General features: G+C 40.6%; 1 protein-coding gene across 1 annotated transcript in view; it reads right to left on the reverse strand.

Annotated features, from left to right (window-relative positions):
- Positions 1–25,485, reverse strand: part of espn (espin) — a 117,131-nt gene that overhangs the window by 24,727 nt on the left and 66,919 nt on the right. Inside the window, exons 8-9 of the mRNA XM_048615097.1 lie at positions 6,273–6,409; positions 5,961–6,158 (exon numbers count right to left, since the gene is read on the reverse strand). Of these exons, the coding sequence (XP_048471054.1) occupies positions 5,961–6,158; positions 6,273–6,409 (335 nt within the window). The remainder of the gene's footprint in view (positions 1–5,960; positions 6,159–6,272; positions 6,410–25,485) is intronic.

Here is a 25,485-nt window from a genome sequence, read left to right on the forward strand (position 1 = left end):
AATGGCTAGGAGAATATCTGTGTTTGTACCCAGGCCAAAGATTAAATAACCGTTTGGCTCATCAAGTCCACTTCTTCCCCAGACACAGAGGGTAGACTGCACTATGCCTGTTCAGTCTTCTCATGGAAAGTTGCACGTGAATAGCCCCTTCTATCTCCAAAGATAATGAAGCAGCGATCCAAAATACTTATTTGTTGCCCACCTCAATTTTTTAACCTTGATATGTTATTCAGATCAGCCATGATCTTATTGAATAGCAGAGCAAGCTCAAAGGACCAAATGGTCTACTCCTAATATGTATGTTCTCACACTCCATGACCATATGATGTCTCGTGTATTTTGGAGGGTACTTACCTATTTCAGTCTGAAGCTCTTCTTAAAACCTCTCATCCATTGTCCAACCAAATATTTATGAACTTGGGAACAATGGTTGGACATTCACTCAAGTCTATTTTACCATTCAACATTATGGCTGCTTTGCATCTTACTTCATTGACCTGTTCATATATCCATATATGATCTGTTCATCTTGGTATCCTGACTGATAAAAATCTGTTGATATTAGTCAATTACTCTTTGTGTGAGACAGTTTTCCGTGACTTTACTCCTGAATAGCCTAGCTGTAACTGAAAATGTGTTCTCTTATTCTGGATTTCCTCCAGCAGAGGAAATACTTTCTCTGAATATACTCTATTGAAACCTTTCATAATTTTAAGCAACTTGATTAGTTCACTCCTCAATCTTCCAACCTTGAGGGAATGTGAGCCAGGTTTATGCAGCTGGTCCTTGAAACTTACCCTTCAAGTCCCGATGATATTCTGGTATAAATCTGCACAGAACTCCCTTTGGGGTAAATTTCCATCTGAAGTGGAGGTGCCTGAAACTGAACACAATGTTCCAGGTTGGACCTGACCCGGGTTTTGTACAACTGAAGCATACTATCCAACCTATGTGAGATGTCATACTTCCACATTGAATCCAATTTTGTTACCTGCTACTCTTAGCTACATAGCTGACTGTGCTTCCTAATTTACTGTCATCCACTCATTTGGATATGAAGCTCTCTCTCTCTCTCTCTCCATTTTTCATTCAAGTCAATAACATCACAGAATCCTAGAATATAGAAGGAGTTTGATCTGTCCATTGTTTTTGCCTGTTCTTTTAAAGAGCTTCCCATTTAGTTCAAGCGTCTACTTTTCGCATACAACCCTAAAAGTTACTCCTTTACAAGTACTTCTTCAATTTCCTTTTGAAAGTTGCACTTGAATCTTCTTTCAGTTTGTGCATTGGAGATCATTGTCTTTAAAATAATTTCATTTCCCCTCACCCTCCATTGGATTATTTGCTGGTTATATGAAATATGTGCCCTGGGGTTACTGGGGTCAGTGAAATCACTTCGTCACCATCAAAGCCCTTCATAGAAAACCTCCCCTCAATTTTCTCTTGTTCTAAAAATATCAGCTCCTCTCATCTCTTCACATTACTGAAGTCACTCTTCCCTTTTGCTTTTCTGGTGAAAATCCTTTCCTTCCTCTTCTGGGGCCTTCACTCTTCCTAACGTGTAATGCTCAGAATTGGACATGATACTCCAGCTGAGGCCAAACCAATCATTTACATGTTGTGTACATTTATAAAGAGAAACTGAGACACCAACACAGATCCCTGGGGAACATTGTGTTTCATCCCACAATTTAAAGCATTTATCTTTACACTCTGTCTCCTATACCACAACCAGTTAGAATCCAGAATCCAGATCAAGTCAGCTGCTTTCAATCCCTTCATGTCTGTTAGCCTGCCTTTCAAATATTTGGTATGTGCTTTCCCCATATTTCCAAGTCCACTTCTAAAAGTCTTAGTTCAAAACTTGAAGCCCAGATCCTGGAATTATTCTTAATCAAAATCACACAAATTTCCAAAAGTAGCCTCATTGCTGATTTATACAACCCTAAAATAAATTATTTCACTTTAGAATTTAAAATCGCTGATAGGAACTTCGGTCCTCACCGAGACTCATCGTTAACGGTTTCAAATTGAGAAGAGAATGTCTGACATAATCACGCTCAATCCCATTTCCTGTTTGCCTTTACTAATTGATACCCTTTGATCATACATGTGTTTGCCTATTCTTTTCCCGTATGCATTACCTCAAAATCCATCTGGCATTCCTTGTGTTAACTTGCTAATCAACCTGAGAGCTTCTACCATTTTTCATATCACAGTTTAAACTCTGGGTAACAACTCCTGTGATGTGCTAAAAGAAAAATCCTAGGTCACTGAAGTACAAAACTTCTCCCAACACTATCAAGTCAAACTTGCATAAAAAAAACAGAGAACTTGTACTCGCATCTGCTGTGAAAGATCGAGATTTTTCCTTATATTTCTAAGACTGAAATTTAATTTACTATTTGATAAATGAGCAGGACCTTCAACATCTGAGGACCTTGCACTGTTTGAATAATCTTCAAAGTTTGATTTTAGGTTAACCTCTTATGTAATACTTCATAAACATCACAACGGGCATTCAGGTATATTTTTACATTGATGTATGAGGACGGATGCAGAATATATTTTGTGGAAGTTGAATGCCACTAATTTAAAACACAATGCAATCAAGCTCATCTTAATGTTTGTAATTTGTAAAGTTTAAAATTCAAAACGTCTACTCAATGAAATGTTACACTCTGCACAGCAATTCAATCCACACTAGTTATGCCAAGCAAGTTTTACCAAATAAATTCTCAGCAGATAGCCCTATAGTTCACTCATGTTCATTTGTTTTTATTCTTTGATTTGTTGTATGTATCACTGGAAAAACCATTTGTTGCCATGTCAAATTGTCCTTGAACAGAGTGTCTTCCCCCATGTCAGGGGGCAGTTAAAAGTCAACCACGTTGTTGTGGGTCTCAAGTCACATGAAGGTCAGACGAGGTAAGGATGGCAGATTTCCCTCCCTAAAGGACATCAGTGAGCCAGATAGGATTTTACAACAATTGACAACAGTTGTCATGGTTATCACCGCCTAGTTGAGCTTTTTACATACTATCCATAAAAATGTATATATATATTTTATATAACATATTATAATGTAAGAACAGATAATAGCTCTCAAATAATTTGCATTTATCCCATCAATAATATTGTCTGGAAGACAAAATAAAATCTGGATATTTGGAAATCTGTGAGAACCCAAACAAAAAGTATTTAGTTCTGAAGAAGGGTAACTGGACCCAAAATGTTAACTTTACTCTCCCTCCACAGATGCTGCCAGACCTGCTGAGTTTCTCCAGAAATTTCTGTTTTCAAATTTCCAGTATCTGCAGTTCTTTTTTATATATTAAAAAATGCTAAGGATGGCTAAATTGCTGTGAAACCTTGTGATCGATCGCTGGTACAAAGGACATTGGAACAATATTTTCGGGAAAGTTTATGTAGCTAGCTGTGTAAATGTAAAGTCACTACAATCACAGAACACCATGGGCTGATCTCGCATTTAGAGACAGACAGCTAGTGGTGAGTTTAACCTGAGGGCGAAGGTGAGAAGGCAGGATCTCCATGGTAACCTCAGTTGGTACAGGAATTCAACCTGTGCTGTAGGCATCATTCTGCATTGCAATCTACCCAAAAGAGCTAACCAACCCCGTGTATCTAGCATATGACTGGGGTAGCAAGAGTTTTACCAAGGAAATTTGCATGGAACTGACTTATGATGGTTTTCACTGAAATATTACTGCCTTTACAATCCCTAAGTTCTGGAACCTGCAATCTCTTCCGAATTTTTATAATCCAGATCTGCACTACGCCTAAGCAGCATCAGCATCAGACCAACCTAGATCTGTGGGAACTCTCTCTGTCATGTGTTCTAAAGGCCTATTTGGATAGAATGGTCTTTTGAATGGGAAAACTGTTGATCCATGTAATAACAGAGGTAGAAGGGGAGTGTAGACGCAAGTGATTCTAACAGCGAGGCAGCACAGCAAAAGTCAACAATCTATTGGTTATTACTCATATCGGTGGCATTTTTCGCATTTATGCATTAGCCAATAAGCTCCACACTAAATTCCTCATGGTAAGTTTGGCACAGAATGGTTTAAATTTCAGCACAAATTCTGCAAAACTACAATTCAGGGCCACATCTAATCAGAGACATAACATTGATCTTGTACAGAGAAGCATGCAGAACACCTGAATTATCCATAATAATAATGGCCTCAATCTGCATCAGTTGCCAATCAAATTAGCCTAGAACCTTGCTGCCAATAAAATGTCCAACCTGGATCCTGAATGAAGCCAGTGATGAACATCTGGCAGTTAAGACCAGGCAGTCAAAGAAAGTAGGCAGTACTGATGTGGCCCAGATTATTCTGAATGGATTTTGCACAGTTCTGGACCAGGCTCAAATGTGACTTCGAAGTGTGCAAGGAAACACAAGATCTGGCTTGAGGTTACAGCAAGCAGGCTTGTTCATGAAAGGTTGTGAGTAGGGATAACTGGAGAGCGGGAGACAAGAATGTCCCTGTATCTAACTTCCAAAGAGTCTTCAGAACTGCACTTGGTTTGATTCATTCCTAATATGAGTGGAACCAATGAAGTTGCTCTTGCAGAGAGTCAACATGGGCTGAACAAGCAGAATGGCCTCTTTTTTGCCATATTCATTCTATGATTCAATTCAGTTGGATGAGACACAATAACACTAAATAATGGAATGTCTGCAGAGAGTTTTGGCTTATCGCCAAGTTTTCAATAAAGTATAGAGCTGAGCACTGCCATCTCAATGCATGGCCAACTAACAGTAAACAATTCACATACAATCTATATTTCTTCCAATTAATATTTTCATGCGCGCAAACAAAATGTGAAGGTTCTTGAAATGAAGGAAACTTGAAGCTATCTTTGTTAAGTTAACAGCAAAAAGGTTTGAGAGAGTGAGAGAGAGGGGAGCCTCTGTAAGGTCTCAGGGATGGAAAACTGCATTCAGCATGCAAAACAGAGACCAACTAATGATTCCAAATATGAATATAGGAACAGCAGGGGACCATTCAATCCTCAAGCCAGATCCACTGACTGTGGACTTCTTCTCCAATTAGAGTCTTAAATAGTGACTGGGAAAAATTTAACAGCCGGCAGAGGGAGGTTATCCCATGTTCAGTCTGAATACAAATATAGCATTCTTTGAGTCAATGAATCAAACTGCACAGAAAATTGTCATGTAGCCCATTGTGTCTGCGTCCTTTAAAAGCACTATCTAGTTATTCCACGTGCCCGCTCTTTCCCCATTACTCTGCAAAAATCCTCTTCATGGATATATTCAATTCCCTTTTGCAAAATGCTACAGAATCTGTTTCCCACATCCTTTCTAGCAGGATATTCCAAAATGGTAACACAGTGTGGAGCTGGAGGAACACAGAAGGCCAGGCAGCATCAGAGGAGCAGGAAAGCTGACGTTTCGGGAATGTGTTGCCTGGTCTCAGGCAGAAGGTAAATCTTCGCACAGAGATTTGCAAAACCGTGGTATGTACTTCCAGGGTGAGTGATTCAGAAAGAAACTGCAGCAAAGTTCAAGATTAGATTGAATGGGTGGATGGAGTGGTTGAAGAAGGTAAGGGAAAAGATAGTAAGTGTGATTGTTTGGATGGTGGGTAGACACTGACACAAAGTTATCAGGCTGAATAGCCTGCTTTTATGTTTTAACTTCTATGTATTTAACTGCACACTTAGCACCAAGACCTATTGATATTTTTGTAACCCTGCTTGGCATAACGGGGTGAGAAATTTCACTTCAATCATGCTAGCCCTCTTTACCAAGCTTTTTTTTCCTCAGAGTTTTCTTAACTATGATTTGGCGCATTAATTTGATAAAATTACATCTTCAGAAATCCTGATGTTGATCAAAAAACACAGTGAAGAGGGCACAAATGACAAAGATGCAGAGAAGCAAGGTCCTTTTATTAAAAAAAACTCACTCGACGTTTCTGCTCTTCCTCCTCCTGGATCTTAACCTGCAGTTTCCGTGCCATCACCTGCCTCTTCCACTCTGGGATCGGGGTTCCCTGTTCGTCATGAGTTGGTATGACAGACTCAACATCCAATGTCTGTGATGCTGCCATGCCATTTACAACTGGCTCAGTTGGACTACCAACCTGGCGCTTTGCGTGTTCAGGCTATCACGGAGCAAATGAAACAAAGAAACGTTTGATGACGTATTGATTTTCACACACTTCAGATGTGCAATGGTCAATATAACATCTTTCATCTCCGATATACTGTGTACCTACCGTTGTCCCAGAACTTGCATAGACCACAGTACATCCTTTACTCTGCACAGTTGGCTTCAGGTTTTTCCCAGCTTTGATCTCAGCCAGTAAGTCAGAGTTATCACTTGTAGGAGACATCATGTTGAAAGATTTTGTACCTGGGTGAAGCAGACATGACAAGTTAAGGATCAATGGAAGTCACTTTGGGAGCAATTTTACCAATAAATGTGTTCACAACAGGTTTCTGCTGGTTAGGAGCCCTGCAACTTTGGAAGCACTGCTATTTTATTTCTCTGCTTTTCTAATTTACAGCTCAATATTTTATTTCTTTTATTTTTCCCTAAGAATTTGTACTTACGAATCTGTGCATAGGTATCTTGGTACCTAAGATGGCACCATAAGTGGTGACTTGTAAACTTTTCACTGTACTCTTTTTTCTTTATTAATTCATGGGATGAGGGCATCACTGGCTAGGCAGCATTTGTTGCCCATCCCTAATTGACCAGAGGGCAGTTAACAGTCAACCACATTACTGTGGGTCTGGAATCACATGTAGACCAGACCAGGTAAGGATGGCCGTTTCCTTCCCTAAAGGGAATTGGTGAACCAATGGGTTTTTCCAACATACGAAAATGGATTCATGGTCATCATTAGATTCTTAATTCTAGATATTTATTGAATTCAAATTCTGCTGTGGCAGGATTTGAACACTGGCCCCCAGAACATTATCTGGATCTCTGTATTAACAGTCCAGTGACAATACCACTAGGCCATTGCTTCCCCCATGCCTCCCCCTCCTCACTCATGTGAGGACGTATGACAATAAAGCTAATCCAATTCAATTCAACTTCACATGGAAAGTGTTGGAGTCTCCGGGTTCCATGTTTGTAAATTCTATATTTTGGAATGCTGTGGAATGTGATTTATCAAGATGTAGATAATTAGACTAGGAATTATTTCTGGCATTGAAATAATGGGCAAATGGACTTCATCATTGCACTTCATCATTCCAAATATTGTTCAATAGGCATGGACCTTACCTACTGGTTGCCAATGCTGGAGGGGTAATAGGAGGCCACTTCAGATTGGGAGACACAGCGACAGGCATTTCCTTACAATCTTAAGAAATAGGACAATTTGTCCCTTGAGCCTGCCCTGCCATTCAATAAGATCATGGCCAATGGGTTTGCATTTCAAATTCCATATTTGATTCCCTTGCCTAACAAGAAACTATCTAACTCCGCCTTAAAAATATTCAATGACCATCTCCATTACTTTATGAGGGTTCAAAAGTCACAGAAACAAATCAATTTCTCTTCACCTCTGACCCAAAAAGGTGTCCCCAGATTTTGAAATGGTGCCCGCTAGTTTTGGACACACCTGAAAAGGAAACATCCTTTCCACAATCACCTTGCTGAAATCTTTCTGGACTTCATAGATTTCAAAGTCAGCTTCAAGAAAATCAAAGGGAGATTACCCCAAGATGGAAACAATCATTTCTACGTTGCTTTAATGTTTAAATTAAAAAGCAGTCTCAGCCACTGGCCCACTATTGTTGAGGGGGGGCCTCTAAACTTGCCTGGAGGGCTGATCTCCCAGCATACGCCCTGAAGCTGACTCCAGGGACCTAGTGATGGACTGAATATTCCAATCGGCATCCAATAGGCTTTTACAGACCATTAACTGAACAAACCTGGTATCCAGTGCTTGCGGATGGGTTGCCCTGTCATTATCACTCCCTCCATACCACTGGGAAAATGGCCAGGGGATGGATGGAACTGGGAAGTGACTTTTGTGTCCAACTCCTGAATGTCCCCATCAAGGGCTTTAAAAAAAACCCTTTATATTCTTTAAGTCAACCATATAGTAACACCCCCAATGTCATCTGTGAAAAGTAATTTAATGTAATATTAACTGACATTAAAATATCAAGTAGTACAGAAACATAAAAAACAGAAGCAGGAGTAGGCCATTCAGCCCTTCGAGCCTGCTCCACCATTCAATATGATCATGGCTGATCAACCAACTCAGTCCCCTGCTCACAGTTCTCCCCATAATCTTTGACCTTTTTCACCTTTAGAATTACACATAACTCTTTCTTGAAAAATATCATTAATGTTTCTGGAATCCTGAATTCCTTCCTTAACAGCAAGCAACCCCCATCTCTCCTTGAAACATGTCAACGGATTCTGAATGAAATACTTTCTTCTGGATAAAAACCGAAAGAACTACAGATGCTGTGATGTTAACTCTGATTTCTTTTCACAGATGCTGCCAGACCTGCTGAGCTTTTCCAGCAACTTCTGGTTTTGTTTCTACTTTCTTCTGGAGTTTGTTCTCCAAGTTGAGTACCCTGTGTGTTAATGATGCTACTTGATCACTAACTTTGTGAGTTTTATACTTGTGCCTGTTAGTTCGAGCTAAATATCTTGCTTATTTCCATCTTATCATTCGTTATTTAGAACGTCACTATCAGATTTTCCCAAAGTCCTCTTTTCTCCAGTGAAAATAAATTCTTTTGTTTTAGTTTGATTTTTCTTGGAACCAGAGGAACAGTAGATGACTAGAAAGGCAAGAAGGAAAGAAAATTCATGTGAGTTTATTTAAATCATGATATCAATGAGCTCTACTTTCTAAGGAGCTGCTGGAAAGAGTCGCAGCATTTTGGCAGCTTTACATCCAGGGACTTAATATTCTAAATCCTGGTGGAAACTGGTTCAATCCTTAAGAGTTTTATGTTAATCAGTGTCACGTCATGAGTAGACACAATGCCAAGCAGGTTCAATAGTTTAGTCAGTTAACACTGGACTCAGCAACAAGTATACAGCATTATAGAACCATTAAGTCAAAATTCTACTTCATTCACTGTATCTATATGCAACTTCACTTCGATAATGAAGGTGCTAATCGATTTAAATTATACAGCCAGTGCTAAAAAAAATTCATACAAGCATTTTAGTGTACCTATTCCAAATTGCCCACTATGCTATTCAACCCATTGAATTTTTTAGAAGCTGAGAAATGTCAATTTAAAGAACAAAATGCAAGCAAAATAGCATAGCCCAGCAATGGCCTTGTTTCAAAACCTCAGTCCAATTTAATGAAAGCTTATGAACATAAAGATTAAACAAAATCTTGCGGCAAAGAGAAGAAAACTTAAACAATTAATTCCTTCCAGATAGATTGCCCTTGGGGAGAAAGTCAGGTTTGAGACAAGGAGTCTTTTCATCTGAGCAACATGACAGAAGTTGAGAAATAGTTTGAAGAATATTTTAAATATCCTGTCTCTAGACATTAATGATATCATATCAGCTGACACGGAACCCTGTATCATATGTAAACTACGGTGAAAATAGTTTCTTGCTGAGGTGATGCAAATGGCTGTCGTTGGTGTAAAAAAGTTAATATATATCAAATACCTTGCTGTGAGATTGTGTTTTCAACTGTCAAGTTTATATCAAACAAAGGAACAAGTGAGAAGTACGGCACAGGAACGGGCCCTTCAGTCCTCCAAGCCTGCGCCGATCATTTTGCCCTGACTAAACTAAAAAACAAACATTCTACCCTTATTTGGTTCATATCCCTCTATTCCCTCCCTATTCGTGTAACCATTCAGATGCCTCTTAAATATTGCCAATATGCCACCTCTTCTGGCAGTGCATTCCAGGCTCCTACCATTCTGTGTGAAATACTATTCTCACACATTTTGCTGATTTCTGAAGAAGGGTCCCGTCAGCTTTCCGGTTCCTCTGATGCTGTCTGGCCTGCTGTGTTCCTCCAGCTCCACACTGTATTATCTCAGACTCCAGCATCAGCAGTTCTTACTATCTCCCTTAAACATCTGCCCTCTCACCTTGAACCTTTGCCCTCTTGTAACTGAGACTTCAACCTTGGGAAAAAGCCTTTGACTATCCATCCTATCTATGCCTCTCATAATTTTGTAGACCTCCATCAGGTCTCCCCTCAGCTGCCGTCTTTCCGTGAAAACAATCCTAGTGTTTTTAACCTTTCCTCATTGCCAATGCCCTTGAGACTGGACAACATCCTGGTGAACCTTCTCTGCACTCTCTCCAAAGCTTCCATGTCTTTCTGGTAGTGTGGTGACCAAAACTGCACACAATACTACAAATGCAGCCTAACAAGGGTTTTATATATTGCAACATGTTTTGCCAACTCTTGTACTCCATGCCCCGGCCGATGAAGGTAAGCATGTCATATGCCATCTGAGTCTCTTTGGCCACCTGTGTCGCCACTTTTAGGCAACTGTGGAACTGCACGCCCAGAGCCATCTGCATGTTAATGTTCCTAAGCATTCTGCCATTTACAGTATAATTCACACCTAAATTTGATCCTCCAGAGTACATCACCTCACATTTGTCTGGATTAAGCTCCATCTGCCATTTCTGTAGCCAAGTTGCCAATCTATCTATACCCTGTTGAATCCTTTCACAGTCATTGGCATTATCAGCAACTCCACCAATCTTCATGTCATCTGCAAACTTACTAATCAGACGCCCACATTTTCCTCCAGATCATTTTCATATACTACAAACAACAGAGGATCTAAGACTGATCCCTGTGGAACACCACTAGTTATCGGTTTCCATTCTGAAAAACACCCTTCCACCGCTACCCTCTGTCCTCTATGACCAAGCCAGTTTCGTATCCATCTAGTTTGTCCACATGGAATCCCATGTGATTTGAGTTTTTGTACCAATCTGCCATGTGGCCAAAGTGACAATTTTCCAGACTGACTCCGTTCTAGGTACTTCAGAATGTAAAAGAGGTGTCAGGAGAACCAAGCTTCTTCCACAATGACTGATATGCTAACCATCAGTGAATTAGGAGAAGTTATTAGGTGAAGTTTTATGGTCCAATCTATTGACAGTCAGTACTAACTGGAAGAGCCTGGAGCTGACAGCCTGGAGAAACACTAAGCTGCTGTGCAAACTGATGTGGACACCAGAAAGGTGCAAGCAAACAGGATATTTCATAAGGTAAACAAAGGTAACTTTTCCGTCATTGTTTACAGTTTTGCCCATCTGGATTCGGGGTCCTTATGTTTTTAGCATTGCTTTATAATAAACAAGCTAGGATTTAATCATTCTTTCCCACCCCCTTCCTCCATTAATCAGCTTGTTTAGCTGGCTAGCACTCTGTGTATCATTATGTATATACCATGATCACGGTGTTAGTCTAATAGGACTAGACATTGGAAATGCAGAAAGGATGTTCCTGATGACCAGGGAGTCCTGATCCAGGGGTCATAGTTTAAGGATATAAGGTGGGCCATTTAGGCCTAAGAGCTGGAGAAATTTCTTCACCCAGAGAGTGGTGAGCCTGTGGAATTCTCTGCCACAAAAAGCAATTGAGATCAAACAACTTAATGTTTTCAAGAAAGAGTTAGATATAGTTCTTGGGGCTAAAGGGATCAAAGGGTATGGGGAGAAAATGGGAACAGGGAACGGAGTTGGATGATCAACCATGATCATATTGAATGGTGAAGCAGGCTTGAAGGGCAGAATGGCCTACTCCTGCTCCTATTTTCTATGTTTCTATGATATCTCAGATTGGTGTACAGAAAACAGATACCACACAGAACAGATGTAAAGAAATGCTTGAAAGAAAAATGTGCCTTTGAGCCTATGGTTTCAAACGGTATCCACCAATGGAGTTTTTCCTCGTGACTATTCTGGCTCTGTTGCTGACTAATTAATGAAACATTAATCTATATGGTAAACCATCAATTCTCATTGTTTCATGCGACTATGAGGATGGCAAAAGCTGCATTAAATGGACATTGGTCTTTTGTCACTAGAAATGGTTGTGAACCCATCCACAAGCTTGGTGTGGCCCCTTTCCCAACAGAGTGAGCAGCTTCATCAGAAATGAAATGATATTTTAAGAAAGGAAAACCTAAAAACAAACATATAGCATTGCACTGTGCTTCAATGTGTACAAAGACACAGGACTGCTCTTGGAGCTAGTAGGAACTGCCGATGCTGGAGAATCTGAGATAACAAGGTGTAGAGCTAGATGAACACAGCAGGCCAAGCAGCATCAGGGTAGCAGGAAGGCTGACGTTCGGGTCTGGACCCTTCTTCAGAAATGGCTTTGCAGTGGGGTTACGACTCACTCAGAGATAGTAGGAACTGCAGATGCTGGACAATCTGAGATAACAAGGTATAGAGCTAGATGAACACAGCAGGCCAGGCAGCATCAGAGAAGCAGGAAAGTTGACGTTTCGGGTCGGAACCCTTCTTCAGCAGGGTCATTTCTGAAGAAGGGTCCAGACCTGAAACATAACTGTCCTGCTCCTCTGATGCTGCCTGGCCTGCTGTGTCCATCCAGCTTGACACCTTGTTATCACAGGACTGCTCTTGTCTTGATCAAACGGCATTGAGTAGCTCGCAGAGGTCAATGGACAACAAGGTAGCAGTCTTGGCCAAGTGGAAGCAATCTCATTCACGAATCAAAAGACCATGTGTTCAAGTGCTGCACTATTGGAGATTCTGTCACTCGCACAATCCTGGGGCTCCATCTACATCTAGGCATACAAGCTCTGTGGCATTCTTCAAAGAAGAGCAGGAGACTTAGCCCTCATGTCCTGGATAATATTCATTACTGAAGAAAATATCATCAGGTCATTTAGTTCAATCTTAGCTGTTTGTGAATCTTACTGTGTGCAAATCTGCTATAAAATCTTAAAGTCATACAGCATGGAATCAGACCCTTCGGTCCAACCAGTCCATGCCAAACATAATCCCAAACTAAACTAGTCCCACTTGCCTGCTCTTGGCCCATATCCCTCCATTCATGTACTTATCTAAGTGCCTTTTAAATGTTGCAACTGTGCCCCCATCCACAACTTCCTCCGGAAGTTCATTCCACACGTGAACCACCCTCCATGTAAAAAATTTGCCTCTCATGTCTTTTTTTAAAATCTCTCTCATCTCACCTTAAAAATATGCCCCTAGTCTTGAAATCTCCCATCCTAAGGGGTAGAAGACGCAGTAAAAATGCAACACTTTTTTCTTTCGTTTTTACCTACATCAACCCCCACCCCCCTCCCTTCAGTAGAAAAAGGCCACTGGGTACAGTAGAATGCTGTCAGGATATTCCATTGTAGGTTTAACTCCTACACATTTAACAGTCTGCTGTTAGTACACAACTGAATAATTAATACTTTAACTACTCTCAAATGGGACATTCAAAGCAACCTGGCACCCACTTTAATCTCACAAGAAGTTATATTAGTCATACAGATCAGATCTCATTTATTATTAACTGGTCCAATCATTGAAAACAACAGCATCTACCTCAGAATTATTTCAGAAGCTTTTGCAACAGATGTCCAGCCATTCAAGGTAGCTCTGAGCTACTGATAATCACAAATAACAAGAGGCACAATCTACAAAAACAACATTCAATGAATACAAATAAAATATTTATTGACAGAATTGGAAATGCAGCTTTGCCTGTCTTTAGGAGGTGGTGAGTTAAGGACAAATGTCAGAGTGACAAAGTATAGCTTATGAGCATTGAAAATTGCTCAATGCAATAAATATTGCAAAAGATTTTTTTGTTTCTTTTCCTCCCAATTTCCCCCTTTACAGCCTCACAAAATAATTAACTCTCATGAGGATATACCATGAAGCTCTCTGTAGGTTTTCCGAGCAACCATTGTACAAGCCTGGGGAGTCTGCTTTTGCAAGTCATTTGACAATAGCGAGCATCAGAGTTGATGACAATCCTATCCTTGTTCAACAGCCAATTTTCAACCATTCAACAACAATTTGCATTTATATAGCATCTTTAACAAAATACGATCGCACAACCCAAGGCACTTTACATGTATCTTTGTTTTGAACTGAGTCACAGAAGGAGACAACAGTCAAACAGTTGGGTCAAAGGGATAGGTTTTAAGGAGAGTTTTAAAACAAGTGGGGTGGAGTTTTAAGGTACATCTGTCAATGGTATAATGATGCAATCTAGGGGCGCAGAATAGGCCAAAATTAGAGGAGTACAGATATCTCAGAAGAAGGTTGGAGGAAATTACAGAGAAAGGGAACTGGCAAGGCCACAAAAGCATTTGAAAATAGGTATGAGAATTTTATAACTGAGCATAACCAACTGAAAGCCAAAACATTTCACTGAACACAGTGATCTGGTGACTCATCACTGGTTAGGAAAGTGAGTATTTTTTTGAAAAGAAGTAAAACACTACTTCCATTCAGTATGAGTTGAGTCCTGTTAGATATAAAGTAAATTGAATTCAGATGAGGACAAAATTAAGCTCAGCTGCATTATTCTTCAATTATATAATCTGCCAACACTCATTATTTCATACAATCCCGACAGCGTGAAAGCAGGCCATTTGGCCTATTGAATCCACACTGCCAATCCAAAGAGCATCCCACCCACACCAAACCCCCTACTCTGTCCCTGGAACCCTATCTTTCTCATGGCTAATCCACTTCGACAACACATCCCTGGACACTATGGGCAATTTAGCGTGGCCAATCCACATAACCTGCACATCTTTGGACTGTGGGAGGAAACCGATGCACCCGGAGGAAATCCACGCAGACAGCTGCCTGAGGGTGGAATCGAATCCAGGTACCTGACGCTGTGAGGCAGCAGTGCTAACCATTGAGCCACGTGCCGTCCAAATGAAAAATTATTAAAATTAAAATTATTTGAACTGCACACAAAAGGAATGGCCACCAATCTGAGTTATTGAAGGAAGGTGAGTATACATGAAGCTCTCATGATCAACAAGAAGTCAGTAAAGAGAATTAAGGGGGTTATGGAAGGGAGGGTAGATGACCAGACAATGTAATATTATTGTGATGTAGAAAAGCAACAATCAATTTACATGCAGCAAGCTCCCACAATGTCATAATGGCCAGGCAATCTGCTTTACTTGTGATGTTGATCAAAGAATAAATATCGGCCAATACCTTGGGCAGTACTCCCTGAATATCTTCAAAATGGTGTTTTAGGATCACAGATAATAGAATCCCTATAGCGTGGAAACAGGCTCTTCAGCCCAACAAGTCCACACCGGCCCTCAGAGCATCCCACCCAGACCATTTACCCACATCCACCACTTCCTCCGGAAATTCCAAACCACCCTCTGTGTAAAAAAATTGCCTCTTATGTCTATTTTAAATCTGTCTCCTCTCACTTTAAAAACGTGCCCCCTAGCCTTGAAATCACCCATCCTAGGGAAAAGACAACTACCATTAGTTCTATCTATACCCCTCATTATTTTATAAACTTCTATCAAATTGCCTCTCAACTTCCTACGCTCTGGTGAAAAATATCCCAGTCTATCCAGCCTTTCTTTATAGCTCAAACATTTCATACCCGGCAACATCCTGGTAAATCTCTTCTGCGTCCTCTCCAGCTTGATAATATTGTTGCTATAACTGGGCGACCAGAACTGGACACAGTATTCCAGAAGAGGCCTTGCTAATGTCTTGTACAACTTCAACATGACTTCCCAACTCCTATACTCAAAGGGCTGAGCAATGAAGGCAAGCATGCCAAATGCCTTTTTAACCACCCTATCTATATGTGACTCAACCTTCAGAGAATTATGTACCTGCACCCTTAGGTCCGTCCGTTCTACAAACTACCCAAGGCCCTCCCATGAATTATGTAAGCCCTACCCTTGTTAGTTGTACCAAAATGCAATTTATCCAGATTGAACTCCATTTGCACTTTTCAGCCCATTGACCCATTTGATGAAGATCGCTCTGTAATCTTAGAAAACCTTCTTCACTGTCTACAATGCCACCAATTTTGGTGTTGTCTGCAAACTTATCAACCATGCCTTTGATATTCTCATGCAAATCATTTCATAGAATCCCTGCATTGCGGAAGTTGACCATTCAGCCCATCAAGTCCACAGAGCGTACCACCCAGACCCACCCCCTACACCATCTCTACATTTCCCACCCTAGACACTATGGCCAATCCATCTAGCCTGCACATCTTTGGACAGTGGGAGGAAATCAGAGCACCCTGAGGAAACCCACATAGTCACGGCAGTGTATGTGTGGGGCGGTGGTGTGGTGGTGGTGCATTGGGATATGCAAACTCAATACAGACAGTCACCCAAGGCTGGAATTGAACCTGGGTCCCTGATGCTGTGAGGCAACAGTGCTAACCACTGAGCCACTGTGCTGCCATGACAAACAAGAGAGGATCCAGAACCGATCCCTGTGGAACATCACAGGTCACAGGACTCCAGTCCGAAAAACAGCCCTCCAACATTACTCTCTGTCTCCTGCCGTTAAGCTAATCATGTATCCAATTGGCAAGCTCATCGAATCCCATGTGTGCTAACTTTACTAATTAGTTTACCATGCGTAACCTTGTCAAAGGCTTTACTAAAATCCAAATAAACAATGTTAACAGCTCTGCCATCATCAATCTTCTTGGTAACTTCCTTAAAAAACTCAATCAAGTTTGTGAGACACAATTTTCCTCACACAAAACCATCCCTAATCAATTTTTTGCCTCTCTAAGTATCCATAGATCCTAGCTTTCATAATCACTTCCAACAATTTACCCACAACCGAAGTCAGACTCACAGGTCTATAATTCCCTGGTTTCTCCTTACAACCTTTCTTTAAACAAAGGTACAACATTAGCCATCCTCCACTCATCAGGCACCTCACCTCTAGGTATAGATGGTGCAAATATTTCTGCAAGGAGTCTCATAATTTCCTCCCTTACTTTCCACAATGTTCTGGGATACATTAGATCAGGTCCCAGAGATTCTCTAAGACCCCCCGAAATTCCTCTTCTGTGATGGGAATTGTTTTTAAAACATTAAAGTTTATTTCCCTGCATTTTCTAGACTTCATTTCTTTCTGCACAGTAAAAACTTACGTGAAATATTCATTTAGTATCTCTCCCATCTCCTGGGGTTCAACACGAAGACAACTTCCTTGATCTTTAAGAGGCCCTACCTTCTCTCTAGTTACCCTCTTGCCCTTAATGTACTTGTAGAATCTCTTCAGATTATCCTTAACTTTATCTGCCAATGTTATCTCGTATCCCCTCTTTGCCTTCCTGATTTCTCTCTCAAGAATGCACTCTTTATATTGATTAAGAGATTCAGTTGAACCAAGTTGAACCAATAAAATTCTCTTTTATTCTTGACTAGAACCTCAATATCTTTATTCATCCATTGTCCCTTACTCTTCCCAGCCTTACCCTTCACTCTAACGGGAACAAAATGCCTCTGAACCCTCGTCATCACTCTCTTGAAAGCCTCCCATTTGTCAGGCATCATTTTACCTGCGAACAGTCTACTCCAATCAACTTTTGAAAGTTCTTGTCTCATATCATTAAAATTTGCCTTACTCCAATTAAGAACTTTAACTTTTATGGAAGGCTTATCCTCTTCCATAACCATTTTGAAACTACTAGAATTATGATCACTAAACCCAAAGTGCTCCCCCACTTTTATTTCAGTCACCTGTCCTGCCTTATTGCTCATAGGGTCTAGTTTTGCTCCTTCTCTAGTAGGAGCATCCACATAATGATAAAGAAAATGTTCTTGAACACATTTGACAAATTCTTCACCATACAAACCTTTAACACTGTGGTATCCCCAGTCAATGTTTGGAAAATTAAAATTCCCTATATTACAACCTTATTATGCTTACATATATCTGAAATCTCCCTACGTATTTGTTTCTCAATTTCCCTCTTTATACTGGAGGGGCCTACAGTACAATCCCATCAAAGTGATCTTTCTTTTCTTATTTGTAATTTCTATCCATATTTTCAGAAATATCTTCCCTATTTACAGCAATAATATATTCCTTAATCAGAAATACTACCCTGACACCCCTCCACTTGCCTCCTTTTCTATCCTTCTTATAGCATCTAAAACACAGAACATTGAGCTGCCAATCTTGTCCATCTCTCAGCCACGTTTCTGTACTAGCCATGACATCCCAATAAATGCCCTGAATTCATCAGCCTTACCTGTAAGACCTCTTGCATTGAAATAAATGCAATTTAGTTCTTCAGAATTACTACATACTCCGACTCTCTCGTCTTTCTTTTCTCATTGATATGGTCTCCTCACATTCAGAACGTTTGCCATCAATCCTTCTGTTTACACTGCTACTTAGAAATCCTCCACTCCCCCTCTCTATCAGAATAAAGTCTCCCTTAATGGAATGAGCAAATCACCCTGCCAAGATATTGGTCCCTTTCCAGATTAGACCCATCTTTTTTGAATAGGTCTTTTCTATCCCAAAGGACATTCCAATTGTCCAAAAACCTGAATCCCTGAACAATACACCAGCTCTTCAGTCGTTGATTTATCTCCTTTAACCTTTTGTTCCTCCCCTCGTTTGAGTTTGGCATTGGGAGTAAACCAGAAATTACTACTTTCAAGGTTCTATTTTTTAATCTTTTACCTAACCTCTTAAATTCACTCTGTACTGCTTTAATCTTTTCCCTAAAAATCTTATTCCTACCAGTATGTACAGTAATTTCTGGCTTCTCAATCTCACCTTTAACAATATGCTTGAAATGTTTAGAGACGTCCTTAATCCTAGCACCAGGAAAGCAACAAACCATCCTTAATTTATGCTCAGTATCACAGAATCTCCTGTCTATGCCCCTGACAGGACAGTCCCCGATAACAATAATTCTATTAAATCTTGTCAAACGCTGCTTAACATAAGAATCATTCCAAGTGTCCAATAACTGACTGGCCCTTCCGTTTTCCTCAAAGAGACCATCCCCTTCTACAGTTCCAAAAACTGAATATCTATTTGAGAGAGGAATAACCACCAGAGACTTTTGAACTACCTTCTTACTTCTCCCTGACAGTCACCCATCTATCTGACTGATCCTGCTGTGTAATAACTTTTCTAAATCTACTAGCCATCTCATTCTGTACCTCATATATGCCCTTAATAACATTAAGCCGAAAAAAAATCAGTAATACCTTATAAACTATCTTTTATTACCTACAAAAAATAATGCTGAACCCACAACCCAGTGGGTGAAGGGGCTGCCAACCAAGCTATTGCTAACACTACAAAACATATATAAAATACAAACAACATAAGATATAGTGAGTATTGTAACAGCAAAAGAAATAGGGGCAGGAGTGAGCCAAGCAATTTGTGGAGTCTGCTCCATCATTCAATAAAATCAAAACTGGTCCTCTACCTCAACTCAACTTTCTCAAATTATCCCCATATCCCTCGATTTCCTTTATGCCCTCAAATTGATTGATTTCTATCCTAATGTTCTTAAAAATTAAGCACCCACAACCCTCTGGGGTACTGAACTTCAAAGAGTACAGAGGTTTCAAAGATTTGGATGTTTCTTCTTCTTGGCCTTAAACAGTGAATCCCTTGGCTGGGACCATGACCAAGGTTTTTACTCAGAAGCTAAGCTACAAAACTCTCTTAACAGCGTTAGCTGTGAAATCCCAAGCCCAAAGGGATGGGTACATCACTCAAACTATTATTCTGAAAAAGAGCTGTACATACAAGTTAATTTAAAAACCTTATAAAACCCACATTATATGGCAATATTCCAGATGACAGCATTGGACTTGGACTCTTTTTTTTAATTCTTTTTCAGGAAGCAGACATTGCTGGCAAGACCAATAACTATTTTTATTTATTCATAGGATGGGAGTGTCACTGCCTAGACCATAATTTAATACCCATCCCACAGGGCAGTTACAAGTCAATCACATTGCTGTGGGTCTGTAGTTACATGTAGTCCAGACCAAGTAAGGATGGCAGTATCCTTCACTAAAGGACAGTAGTGAACTAAAGATGGAACTGCTTTTCATCAATGGTATCATTAGTTTTAATCCCAGATCTTTTTTAATTGAATTCAAATTCCACTGATTCAAATGCTACAGTGGATTTGAACCTGGGTCCCCAGAACATTACCTAGGTCTCAGGATTAACTGTCCAGCAATAATGCCACTAGGCCATTGTATTTTTTGGCCAACCCTAATTCTTCTTGAAATGAGTGGGGTTTGCTCGACCATTTCAGAGTCAACCATATAACCATAGATCTCAAGTCACACACAGACCAGGGCAGGTAAAGAAGGCAGATTTCCTTCACATTAGCAAACAAATTTTTGTTTACAACTGTTTTATGGTTTGATTTCAGATTTTATTTATTGAATTTAAATTTCACCAGCTGCAATGAATGCCTATTTTTAATAGTCTTGAACTCTTATCTCAGAGCATTAGTTGACATCTCTGGATTACTAGTCCAGTGTGTTATCACTACGCCACCACTCATCCCCAAGCGGTGAAATTTATGAATTATCTAACCTGGCATGGCTGAATCATTACTAATCTAAAGGAAAGTGTGAGAGAATGGAAGAGAGAGACCACACTTACAATGGAAACACAAAACAGAGGCACAGAAACACCAGGAGGCAGTGGTGTATTGGTAATGTCACTGTGCGAGTAATCTAGAACTCCAAGCTAATGCTCTGCAGATGTGGGTTTGAATCCCACCAAAACAAATGGTGAAATTAGATCATAGAATCCCTACAGCATGGAAACAGGCCCTTCGGCCCAGCAAGTCCACACCGAGCCTCAGAGCATCCCACCCAGACCCATCTCCCTATAACCCACCTAATCTACACATCCCTGAATACTATGGGCAGTTTAGCATGGCCAATCCATCTAACCTGCACATCTTTGGACTGTAGGAGGAAACCGGAGCACCCAGAGGAAACCCACACAGACATGGGGAGAACGTACAAACTCCACACAGACAGTCACCCAAGGGTGGAATCAAACCCAGGTCCCTGGCGCTGTGAGGCAGCAGTACTAACCACTGAGCCACCGTGCCTTTATTGCCCAATGATCTGAATGCAAATGTTTTTAGAAAAAACTGGAAATAAAAAGCTAGCCCCCATCCGCTTTACTAATGTCCTTTAAGGCAGAAAATTTGTTGTTCTTGCCTACATGTGGTTCTTGACCCGCAGTAATATGACCCTGGTAATCTGATTGACTCTTATCTGCCTTTTGAGCAATAAATGATGGCTTAACGAATGATGCCCTTGCCCTGTCATTAAATAAAGGAAAACACAGAGTGCCTCCGTGGAAGATCAAGTGCAAAGTTTTCAGTGGGAAAATAAAAATGGCTTCTGGACAACTTATATTTATATAGCACCTCTAACGTAAACATCACACAGGAGGAGCAGCTGCAACATTTGATACTGAACATAGGGAGATATCAGATCAGTTGTCTAAAAGTTTTCTCAAAGAGGTAAGTTTTAAAAAGTAGCTTAAGGGAGAAAAGCGAGCAAAAGGCAGAGAGGTGTAGGGAGGGAATTCCAGAACTTAAGGCTGAGACAATTAAAGGTACAACATGGTGAACAGTTATAATTGGAAAGCCACAAGAGGCCAGAATTAGAACAACATAGATATCTTGGAGCTTCATGCAGCTGGGGACAATTACAGAGTTGGGGAGGGATTTGAAAACAAGGCTGAGAATTTTAAAAGTCAAGGCGCTGCTTGACTGGAAGCCAGTGGAAGTCAGTGAGGACAGGGTTGCTTGGGGAATAAGATTTGCTGCAAATTAAGTCATGGGCAGCAGTGCTTTGGATAACCTAAATGAAGGGTAGAAAGTGTGAGACCAGCCAGGAGTGTGCTAGAATAGTCGATTCTAGAGATAACAAAGGCATGGAAGGGAGCTACAGCAGCAGATGAGCCAAGACTAGGGTGAAATTGGGTGACATTATAGAGGGGGGCTTGGTAATGGCATGAATATAAAGTGAGGCTCATCTCTGGATCGAAGGCAACAGCAAGGCTGGTTTATTCAGACTGTATCCTGTGAGAGGGGCAGAGTCATTCAGTAGGAAACAGAGTTAGGTACAAGGACAAAAGATAATAGCTTCAGTTGACCCAATGTTTAATATCTATTAATGGATGTTGGATGAATATCTGTTAAAGTCAGCAGCAGTAGAATAGAGGTGGTGGTGCAGAAGAGTTGGGTGCAGTCAGCATCCATGTGAAAACTGACGCTGTACTTTCAGATGATGTTGATGAGGGGCTGCATGCCGCTGAGAAAGAGAAGGAGCGAAAGTAGTCTCTGTTTACCAATTATCTCACAGAGCCACTGCAAGTAGACAGCAACAACAACTTACATTTCTATAGCACCGTTAACATCATAACCTGAAGAAACTTCACAACACTCCTTACTGAACCACTTAAAGGAGGTATGAGGAGAGGCAACCAAAAGCCTGCTCGAAACTATAGTATTTAAGGATTGATTTAAAGGAGGAATGGTCATGAGGTGAGGAGGTTAGACAGAAAACACCAGCACAAGGTCAAGAATTTCAAGGACTAGTAGCAGCAACTTAACTGTCAGAATTGGAATGAGATCTTGTTCCGAGTGTGCAGAAACCCCAGTTATTCTAAGACCCACCGTGTCTTTGTTCACACCGTTGAAGAAATCTGGTGTGCCAAGTTTAGGCCTAAATTGAATCTTATTGGCACTCTACAACCTAAACAATCAAGACTACAAAATGAATACTGCTTTGGCTGAGCCCAAACTGCCTTCCACCAGTTTGACCTACACAATTTCACAACTTGCACATTTATCCCAATGCAGTGCTGAAGTCACATCTAGGAGTGAGCTTTTGAGCAGAGAAGTTGGGAGATTAATAAGCTGCAAAGTTTCAGTGAATTATTTGCTTGTCACATAGCAAACATGTTGAATGTTGGGAAAGCTACTTCAAGTCTTTCATACAGCAACTGCAGAAATTGTAATTTATATATTTGCAGTACCACAGTCACTAGAGGAATCCTTATCCCATTGTTGGACAATAACGGCACAGTGGCTCAGTGGTTAGCACTGCTGCCTCACAGCGCTAGGGACCCAGGTTCAATTCCGCCCTTGGGTGACTATCTGTGTGAAGTTTGCACATTCTCCCTGTGTCTGCGTGGGTTTCCTGCAGATGCTCCGGTTTCCTCCCACAGTCCAAAGATTATGTAGGCTAGGTGGATTGGCCATGCTAAATTGCCCGTAGTGCTCAGGGATGTGTAGATTAGGTCGGTTATAGGGGGTTGGGTCTGGGTGGGATGCTCCAAGGGTCGGTGTGGACTTGTTGGGCTGAAGGGCCTGTTTCCACACTGTAGGGATTCTATGATTCTAATAGACAAGATATACTACATTGATATAAACTGTCCATCTAGGGTGAGAACTAGATGGGGCCAAAACAATAACATGGATAATGAATTTCCCAGGAAAGTGATGTCTTTGCACTGCAGTTAGTATCATAAACTATTGAAGCTTACAGTGTTGAATGAAGGCCTTTAGCCCATTCTATATCTTTGCTAGTGCGCTCCAAAATTCGCTGCACTGCCTAACACACTCCCTGTCGCCCTGTACTCCAATTATTCAATCATTTTGTTCGTTAAGAGATGCAATAGCTATATGATGCTTAATAATAATATATTAATCAATATAGCAGGTAAAAAATAAGGTCCATAATATTATAATGTAGACTATTATAACAGTCTATTACTCAACTACACCTCCTTGCGAAATATTCCGAGCTCCAATGACTGTCAATGGAAATATATTTTTCCTAAACTCTCCCCTCACTCTCTTATAAACAATTCTGAATTGATGACTGCTCAGCAATTACATCCTAAAACACTTACTGGAATCCAAAGGTTTATATTTTAAATACATAATTATGGAATGCTCAACAGAAGAAGTCTTTATGACCGATTCACAATGCTGCCAGACATTAGCAGATTGTTTACATTTTACCTTGAAATTATCTGATTTTAAATTTAGACTTGGAACAAAAGTGAGAACAGCTCCAAAAAAGAGAATTTGTGATGAAAACAGTGCTTATACGCACTTAAAAATAAAGATTATGCTGTATTAACAGTAAACACATCACAACATGTAACTGTGATTAGAGCACTTCTTAAATACCTGATCGCAGTATAAGCTAAAAACTAATCTGCAAACGAAAGGCCTCATATACAGCACTTGCGTTGCGGCTACTTAGCGAGACAGCTGAAACAATACAGTGAAAACCTGAGAAGATCAGAATAAGAAGTAGAAAGTCTGAATTGATACCCACCCACCTTTGGCTCAACAGAACGGATTAGTATGCTTTAGTTTGGCGGTTCCTCTTATTCAGGTGATGTGATCTCACCCAGTTTTCACTGTCTTTACCACGGACTAACTAGGCTGTGGGCACAACTACGATCGAGTTACTTACCCTTAATTAGTCTCAGTCCTTTGCCTCCTGGATGGAGAGATACATTAAGAGAGAAGTAGGCATGGCAAGGGAATTGCCAGTCCCGTGCGTACCGACCATTGACAGAAATGTTACGCAATAGGAAGTCACGTGGCAAGGAGGTATGAGATACCGTGATCCAAGCAATAATGACGCAGGGGAGCATTGTTTGACAGTACAGTATAGGGAGAACGGGCAGGAGGAATGGAACAACAACAGAGAGAAACAAAAGAGACGGCAGAAAGAGAGAAAAAGAAAGCTGTTAGAAAGATCAAAGATAGTAAAACACAACACAATAAGTTGAACAATTATCAAAATAATTCTGGAAATTCTGAAGCAAAGGGAACGCTGTTAATTAAACAGCTTTTTAGGCTTCAAACTATTTAACCAGAAAACAACCTCCATGTAACTTTGCAATTCCACCTTATCCTAACCTGTTCTGACAATTCGCCACTGTTGTCATGGAAATGCATCGCTCAATGTTTCCACTCTGTTAACTGATATCGATTTAACGAGTCACAGGCTGTAGTTCCAGAGATAATCTCAGTGGCTGCAATGTAACAATTCTGCTCTGGCCAACATGTATTTTCTTCTCATTTTTCTTGATGGTCTAGAAAATCACAGGCTGACTGGACTGAAGGTGACGTTGGACAACGAGCCCACAGCAACAGCAGCTTAATTGTCTGCACATGTGGAGAGTCGGTTGGTTTACCCATGTCCTTTATGGGAAGAAGCTTGCTGTCTTTCCCAGCTCTGACCTTTGTGTGATTCCAGACCCAACATTGACATAGGTATCTCTTAAATGCCCTTTGAAGTGGCCTGGCACATCACCCAGTCATTTCAAAATAGATTTGAATGATTTTGGAAGAAAGACGAGCCGTAACACACCTTCTGTGGGCAACTGAGGATGGACAACTAATTTTGGCCTTGCTATAATTGTCC

Source organism: Rhincodon typus, chromosome 31 (assembly GCF_021869965.1).
Source record: "Rhincodon typus isolate 14 chromosome 31, sRhiTyp1.1, whole genome shotgun sequence".
Taxonomy (NCBI): domain Eukaryota; kingdom Metazoa; phylum Chordata; class Chondrichthyes; order Orectolobiformes; family Rhincodontidae; genus Rhincodon; species Rhincodon typus.